Genomic DNA, 8428 nt, shown 5'->3' with positions numbered 1-8428 from the left:
GCCGCGTGCGCGCAGCTCTAGTAGCGCGACTCCCAGGCTAGTCTCCAGAGAGTTAGGCCTGAGTTGGGCCAACTCTAAGCCCCTGGCCCAACTCCATGCACGCGTGCGCGCACGGTACGCGCACGCGTCCTTCCCTCTTTCTGCTCATCCCCGCTTAAGCGCATTGTACGCGCGCGCGTAGGATCCACAATTCTCTCAATGGGCGCGGACGCGCGAGGCGCGCGCGCGCGCCAATTCAAAATTCGGGATAACCCTAGCTCGCGAGGCACACTGTGCAGTCGCGCACTCCAACCTTCCCCCCAACGTTCCATTTTCTTCCCCCCATTCCTCACCTTCCTCCTCTCCCGACCGCCCTCCGGTGAGCGCCCCGTCACCACCGCCGCCGCCATCACTGTCTTTCCCCTCCCCTTCTCTCTCACTCCTCTGACCACCCGTTCTCCCTCTCTTTCTCACTCCTCTCTTCCCCCTCTCGGCCAACCCACCACCGCGCCACCATCCTCGACGCCGCGCCGTCTTCACTGCCGGCGACTCACCTTCCCTTATCACTCCATCTCTCTCTCACCCGTCCATTCGGCTCAGTCTCGCACGCCTCCGAACGCCACCGGCGATTCTCCTTCACCGTCCTGCCGCTGCCGCCACCACCCACGGCGGCCAGCCTCACTGATTCTGCTGCTTCCGTTCCGACCCCACTCCCCTTTCTCATTTTTTTATTATTCGGCCCAGCTCCCAGGTTCCTGCTCCATTTCTGCTATCTCTGTTTCTATTTTCCCTTTTTCATTTTTTTGATTAATTCCTAGAATTGCATGATTAGTTAGCATTGGACTGTTGTATGTTAGGATTAGTTAGAAATACTTGCGGTTAGGTAGCTAGGACTGGATAGAGGATTCTAGGCCTGCTAAGTGCTCCGTATGTGCTTACTTGCTGTTTGTCTGTTTGTATGCTGTATGCTGGTTTTGGCTTGCTTTTTATGCACTTCTTGCTGCCTGATTGCTATACCACTGTTGCTGTGCTTACTTGGTGCTGCTTTCTTACTGTTTGTGCTATTCTGTTATCCGGGAATGTCCAATTTTAAGCCGGAATGCTGCCCGATTTTCAAGGAAATTGGTTTCATTTTGATCTTTATTTCAGTTTTGGGCAACTTTCCGTTTCCTTTTTGACTTCCCGGATTTGCACAATCATTGTGAACATGAACCACAATTTCTCGTTCAATTGAGCCTATATCTCATCATATCGCTAATCCACTTTTCTAACTCACTAATTTCTTTCACCATTTTACTTACACTCACTTTTAACCCTCTTTAACAATTCTTTCATGAATATGATGATTTTGGTGCCTTTTGCATATGAGATGTTACCTTTAATAGGATTAAGGTTTTGGTTCATTCACTTATGCTTACTTGTTCACTTTTACATATTCAGTGCGACATCATGATTGCTCTTTGATAATTATATCCTGAACATGCTTTCTCGTTACATGCTAAATGTTTTATATATTCTATCACATTTTTTTTCAGGATGTCGGATAAGGGCAAAGCCGTAGCCACCACCTCCAAAAAGAGAAAACACTCTACCCCCTCCACTCCTTCCATCTACAAGAACTATGCCAGGAATCCATTGCAGGACGAGGATAAAGAGAATCAGCTGTTGCCTTCTACCGATCCGGGCAAATTCCCCAATCTCTACTGTGAGCTTCGGTTTTCCAGATATCGAACCACGAAGCTTAATATTGAGAAGAAGTTGCTCCTACCTAATGATGTGAGACGGCGCATTAACGGTCGGATCCTTGAGTTAGGTATTGATTTTGTTGACCGGGATTTGGGTGACATCAATATATCTTGGGTGAAGGAATTCTACTGCAACTTCTTCCGTCCGACCTTGGATTCGGTTCAGGTGAGGGGTAGAGAGATTCTACTCACCGAGGCCGCCATTGGAGAGGCACTACATTGCCGGCACATTCCACATGACCAGTGTGCCCATCATCAGGCTGAGATAGCCATCCACACCATGACTTTTGATTATGAGGCGCTTCGGCGCGTGATTGGGATACCAGAGGCTTCATGGGTTATGGATGCGGGCAACACCAAGCCGAATGGGATGTTATTCACTCATTTGACCAGGGAGGCCAAGACTTGGCAGATGATCTTTGCCCACTACGTCCTGCCTACCACCCACTTTTCTGAGGTCCCCATGGAGATGCTTTTGCTGATAGGGTGTGTTATGGAGGGGAAGGATGTCTCCTTCCCTAGACTTATCCGCCAGTGCATGTGGCGGGCGCATATTCGTGGCCTGCTTCGATTTCCTACATTGGTCACGAGTATGGCGGCCTTAGCTGATGTCCCATGGTCAGATGATGATGTGCGACCACCACCCGCTGATGCAGATGACAGGGAGGTTACTATCCCCTGGGGTGTTTGGGTGCACGAGAAGCCACCTGCTAGCCGCCGCTCTCGGGCTAGGACTGCCATAGGGACACCTTCACCACCAGCCCCTGCAGCTGGCCCATCATCTTCTACAGCCGCAGCTCCTCCACCATCTACAGACCCTCCAGCAGCCCCTGAGGCTACCTATCTCCTGGTCCAGCGTCTCTTCCGGTTCTTAGAGCGCGAGCGACACCATGTCAGGCGCCGTTTGGATCGGATGGACCAGGCCCTTATCTCTCTGGGCGCCGAGCTACCTCCGCTTCCCGATTCCCCGGCCTCCGATGAGCAGGATCATCCGGAGGAGGACGCGGAGGCACCGGTTCAGCAGGATGCCCCTGACACTACAGAGCCACCTCAGACTCAGGAGGAGCCTGTTCCTCAGCCTGTTCCTCAGCCACAGACAGAGCCAGAGCCTATCGTTGCACCTCCCACCGATCCTCCGGTTTAGCATCGAGGACGATGCTTGGTTTTAAGTGTGGGGAGGGCATCGGTAGCATTATTTGGGAACCGGTGAACTTTTTTTTCGGCCTAGTTATCTCATTTTGCACATTTTTGTATATATTTTGATGCATTTCTAGTTTGCTTTGGATACTTTTATTGCTTATTTTGGATTTTAGATATTTTGATGCTTTTGGATACTTTTAGATATTTTGGATGATAGATTCCATATTTTAGTTTGATTTTTCTTTATACATTTTTGCATATCTCCTTTTGTATATTCTCCTTTTAGTTTGTGGTTGTGATTAGAAATCATGTTTTAAGTGGAACTTAGTCACCCCTTTTTGCATAAGAATTTGGTTTTGAGTGAAAAAGAAAAGGGTAAACTAAGAAAGATTTTTGAATTTTTCAATCACAACAATGCTTAGTCAAACATTGAGGTTTTTCAAGAAAGTTTAAATATAGGGCATTAACCCAATTGATTGAAAGAAAATTTTTGAAACTTGCTTGAAATTCATACCTTGTGAAGCATGTATTGAACTGAGAACACAAGCTTGTGAGACTTGAGCCTATTGATGTGGTTACATTTTATAACCATTCATTTTCCATTCTTGTGTGAAATTATTCTCTTTACATGATTGTGATCCTTAATTTGCTTGATTCTATATGTCCACTTATTTCTTGTGTTTGTGCATTTATATGATTGAGGCCATTATCTCATTTGCCACTTACCCAAATAGCCAACCTTTTACTCTCCATTGTTAGCCAATTTTGAGCCTATGCTTAACCAACTCATTCTTATTTTAGCTCATTACAAGCCCAAGGCAGAAAACCAATGAGAAGTCCTTGTTTGGATCTTTGAATAGCCTAGGCTAGTGAGAGTGTGTATCATTCAAAGTTGGTGAGGCTTGGGAACATTGGGTAGGGTAAAGGGGACAATACACTTTTCTGTTTAGGAATTGGGCACATATTCATGTATTAATCAAATGTAGAGACCTTATGCATTGATGTTCTTGTATTTAGTTTGAAAGAAGAAAAAGAGAAAATATATATATATATATATATAAAAAAATGAAATGATGAAAAGAAAAATAAAATGAAAGAAAAAAAAAGAGGAAAAAAATAAAAGGGGACAAAATGCCCCAAAGTGAAGTCAATAAAAAGGAATCAATGCATAGGTGTTGTGAATCAAATACGAATGCATGAGTATGCAAGAAAAAGTGAAGAATGGGTAGTTAGAATAGCTTGCATTTGTATAGGTCATTAAATAGGTTAGGTGGGAAAGTCTATGCTAATCAAAGATTCAAATCCTAGTCCACTTGACCATAAATGACCATACCTTGGCCCTAACCCCATTACAACCTAAATGAAAGACCTCATGATGAATGTATGCACGCATTGAATAAATGTTGATTGTTAGAAGAAAATCAAATCTTGGAAAACATGATTAGAAGAGAATTGAGTGGATTAACCCTTAAACACTTGAGTGAATAGAGCGGATACACATCCGGTGAGGGTTCAAAAGTTCAATTACATGCATTTCACCTATATTATCTATATTCTTGCAAGTTTGAACTCCTTTTAACAATTCAATACAATTGTGGTTTGGGCTTGGTCCTTATCACTTAGCTCTTGTGCTTACACATGCTCTCTTGAGAATTGATTTGTTTGAACTAAGCATTTCCAATTGCCTTAGATAGTTGCATTTAGATAGGACTCATATAGTTTAGTTGCATTCAATAAATGCCATACCCCTTAGTTCCTTCTTATTTTAGCATGAGGACATGCTAAGGCTTAAGTGTGGGGAGGTTGACAAACCCCAATTTGACGGTTTGTTTTGCCTTGGATTTAGAACATTTTGATAACCTTTTGTCACATTTAGCCTAAGAATTAGCATGGTTTTGTTATCTCTTCCATGATTGTGCTTAAGTGTAAAAACATGCTTTTTAAGCCTTGTCTTGGTGAATTCTAGTTTCTGTTTGATTCCATACGATGCCTTGATGTGTTTGCTAGTAACCTCAGGATTGAAACTAGGCATGGATCAAAGGAAGCAAGGAAGGAAGCATACAAGTGGAGAGAAGCATAAAAAAAGTCAAAGAAGCAAAGTCAGCCATGCACGCGCACGCGCACAAGGCGCTCGCGCGCACATTGCAGAATCGACCAGGGACGCGCACGCGTACCATGCGCGCACGCGCCGATGATGGCACATGACCTCATTAATGCAACACGTGCCTGGCGATTTTGAGAGGTTTTCTGAACCCATTTTGGCGCCAAATTGCTAAGGGAAAGGAGTAAAAGGATGAAGGATTAAGGGAGGATCATCATTCATCACTTAGGATCATTGATCACTTTAGAAGTTAGTGGCCATTAGTTTAGTTTTAGCTTTGGTAGTTAGTTTCTAGAGAGAGAAGCTCTCCCTTCTCTCTATGATTAGGATTAGGTTTAGGTTAATCTTTCTTCTTAGATCTAGGTTTAACTCATGCTTTGATTCACTTTTCATTTACCAATTCTTAATCCTCTCCTCTTCCTCTTTCTAGATGTGTGCTTTAATAATTGTAATTCTTCATTTTGTTTTGGATATATTGTTGTTGCTTTGTTTTCTTTCAATAATGCAATTTGAGGTAATTCATGATAATTGTGATTTCCTTGATTGTTGTTGTCAATTCTTTACATTCAATTGTAGTTAGAATTCATTCTTGTTGTGATTGACTATACTTTTCTTTTGTGCCTTCCAAGTGTTTGACGAAATGCTTGGTTGGATTTTAGTATAGATTTTGTTCCTCTTGGCTATGGTAGAGTAATTAGTGACGCTTGAGTTATCTAATGTCTTTGTTGATTGATAATTAGAAGTTGCTAATTGATTTAGATACCACTAAAGCTAGTCTTTCCCTTGGGAGTTGGCTAGGACTTGTGGAATCAAGTTGATTCATCCACTTGACTTTCCTCCATTATTAGAGGTTAACTAAGTGGTAGCAATGGACAATTGTGGTCACAATTGAGAAGGATAACTAGGATAGGACTTCTAATTCTCACAACCTTGCCAAGTGCTTTTTAGTTGTTAGTTTATTTACATTGTCATTTACATTTCATGTCTCTTATCCCAAAACCCCAAAATAACTCACAACTAATAACAAGACACTTCATTGTAATTCCTAGGGAGAACGACCCGAGGTCCAATACTTCGGTTTATAATTTTTAGGGGTTTGTACTAGTGACAAACAACTTTTTGTATGAAAGGATTATTGCTTGGTTTAGAAACTATACCTTACAACGAGAATTCATTAGTGAATTTCTATACCATCAAAAATCCGTTCGTCAAGACCTGCGTGATGCGTGGGAGCCAAATTAAAAATTTTTGTTTTTGTTATGAATTGGATTATTTGTTTGTTTGGTAAAATGTTTTAGAAGATTGTATTGTATGGCTTAATTTTGAGCTTATCTTCAGTTGGGTATGTATTAAAAATAATTTAGGAAAAAAAAATAGAAAATAATGTAGCATAAAATTATAAATAATTATTTATTAATCATGTTATATTAGAATTCTTTCATGAAGTAGATGTTGTTGTGCTAAAGTTGCACACAGTTAAAGACAATTTGAACTATTTGTTCGAGAGAATATACGAGATGGCGGAATGAAGGAAAGAGTGTTACTTAAAAATTAATACGTTTGAGGAGACCAATTAATATATAGTTTGAATAATTGTAACTGGAAATTGTTATTAGTATAGTTTTTATGTAGATGTTAATTGTATGTAAGTTACTTGTAGATGGAGGTGTCTTTAAGTGATGGGAATGGTGAGCTCCTGGGGACCGACATCGAGGCTGATGAGGAATCGAACCTGGAGGACATGGGTGGTGAGGATGTGGCAGACGAGGATTTGGGTGAATATGAAGATGTCGCTAGGTTAGATGTGGATGACATAAAGCGGATGGGGTGGGATAGTGTTGTCGCAGCTTATGAGTTTTACAGGAAACTGGGAAAGTGTCATGGATTCGGCGTCAGGAAGGGTGATTCAGGCAAAGACTGTAGAGGAAATTTGATTAGATATAGGATTTTTTGTAACAAGGAAGGGTTGAGGGATGGGAGACACAACGACAGAGTTGATAGACGGAGGGTACACAAACCTAAGATGCGGACCAATTGCGAGGCTAAGCTCTCCATATACTTTGACAAAACTGAGCGTTGTTGGAAGGTGTGGAAAGTTGTGACAGAACTTAATCACGACTTAACGCCTGCATCGATGGTCCATCTGATTGCCAACCATCGTGAAATGACCGATGCAACAAAGGCTCAGATTGATGGGTTGCATGCAAGTGGCATTGCCACATCGAAGATTGTGGGATACATGGCCGGAATGGCTAGTAGGTACTCGTTGTTGGGTTTCTTGAAGAAGGATGTGTACAACTACGCTGATAGAATCCGACGCGCTAACATATCGGATGGCGATGCGAATGCGGCTATTGTTTATCTGGAGGGAAAGGCTGGTTCGGATCCCATGTCGGTTGCTAGATATAGTGTAACAAAAGAAGAAAGGCTGGCAAATTTAATTTGGGCCGATGGAGCTAGCAGAGTTGATTATCAATATTTTGGAGATGTGCTGGCCTTCGACTCGACCTATAAGAAAAACAAGTACAAAAAACCTCTTGTGATTTTTTCAGGGTCTAACAATCACAAGCAAACCACGATTTTTGGGTTTCGGCTATTATTTGATGAGAGTGTCACTTCTTACAAGTCGATGTTAGAAAATCTGTTTGAGGTGATGTGCAAGAAGAAACCCTCTGTGGTTGTGACTAACGGGGATAAGGTGATCATAAAGGCAGTCCGATCTGTTCTTCCTGATTCAACACATTGACTGTGTGCCTGGCATATTGAGAAGAATGTTACCTCGAATGTGAAAGATGCAGTTTTACGTAGCTCTTTTAGAAGGTGGTTATATGTTGACATAGAAATAGAGGAGTTTGAGATGAAGTGGGAGCATGCGGTTGCTGATTATGACCTACATGGAAAGGAGTGGGCCACCCAAATGTATGAGAGGAGGAGGATGTGGGCAAATGCATATCTGCGAGATAAGTTTTGCGCTGGTTTTCGGACAACGTCTCGATGTGAAGGGATTAATGCCTTTGTAAAAAAGTTCTCGAAGACAACCCACACTATAATTGAGTTAGTTCAGAATTTAGAGTTGGTGGTCCGGGAGTACCAAAATAAGGAGTTACTACTCCACTTCAACTCCATGAATTCCATTCCAGTCATGACCACTGGTTTGACCTCGATTGAGCAACATGCCACCTCAGTGTATACGAGAGAAGTTTTTACTGATGTCAAAAAACAGATAGTTCGAGCTGCAGCGTTGATTCTTATATCCAAGAAAAGGTGCCTAAACACAATGGTCTACACGGATGAGGAGTACAAGCTTCCAGCTATGAGAATCAAGGTTGCATTTGGCAGGTCCTTGGAAAAAATTGACTGCCAATGTAACTTTTGGAGGAAGAATAGGTATCCCTGTAAACATATGTTCTTCGTGATGAAGTCTGAACATGTGACAGCGATCCCGGATGCACTTGTGTTGTAG

At 42.3% G+C, this 8428-nt stretch overlaps 1 protein-coding gene across 1 annotated transcript; it reads left to right on the top strand.

Moving 5' to 3' along the window:
• Nucleotides 1-1515: 1515 nt before the first annotated feature.
• On the top strand, nt 1516-8428 carry LOC112730358 (protein FAR1-RELATED SEQUENCE 5-like). The gene is made up of 4 exons (XM_025780447.1): nt 1516-1839; nt 1891-2061; nt 6626-7663; nt 7736-8428. Exons 1-4 carry the CDS (start codon nt 1516-1518, stop codon nt 8426-8428), a joined length of 2226 nt encoding a protein of 741 aa, XP_025636232.1.

Source organism: Arachis hypogaea, chromosome 12, assembly GCF_003086295.3.
Source record: "Arachis hypogaea cultivar Tifrunner chromosome 12, arahy.Tifrunner.gnm2.J5K5, whole genome shotgun sequence".
Taxonomy (NCBI): Eukaryota; Viridiplantae; Streptophyta; class Magnoliopsida; order Fabales; family Fabaceae; genus Arachis; species Arachis hypogaea.
This window is presented reverse-complemented; position numbering and strand designations above follow the sequence as displayed.

Excerpts from the sequence above, each read along its gene's own strand:
- LOC112730358 (XM_025780447.1), top strand. The coding sequence starts at position 1,516 with ATGTCGGATAAGGGCAAAGCCGTAGCCACCACCTCCAAAAAGAGAAAA. Across the intron at positions 2,062-6,625 it reads GGATACCAGAGGCTTCATGG|ATGGAGGTGTCTTTAAGTGA; the intron begins GTTATGGATGCG and ends AGTTACTTGTAG. Across the intron at positions 7,664-7,735 it reads TTGTGACTAACGGGGATAAG|AATGTTACCTCGAATGTGAA; the intron begins GTGATCATAAAG and ends CATATTGAGAAG.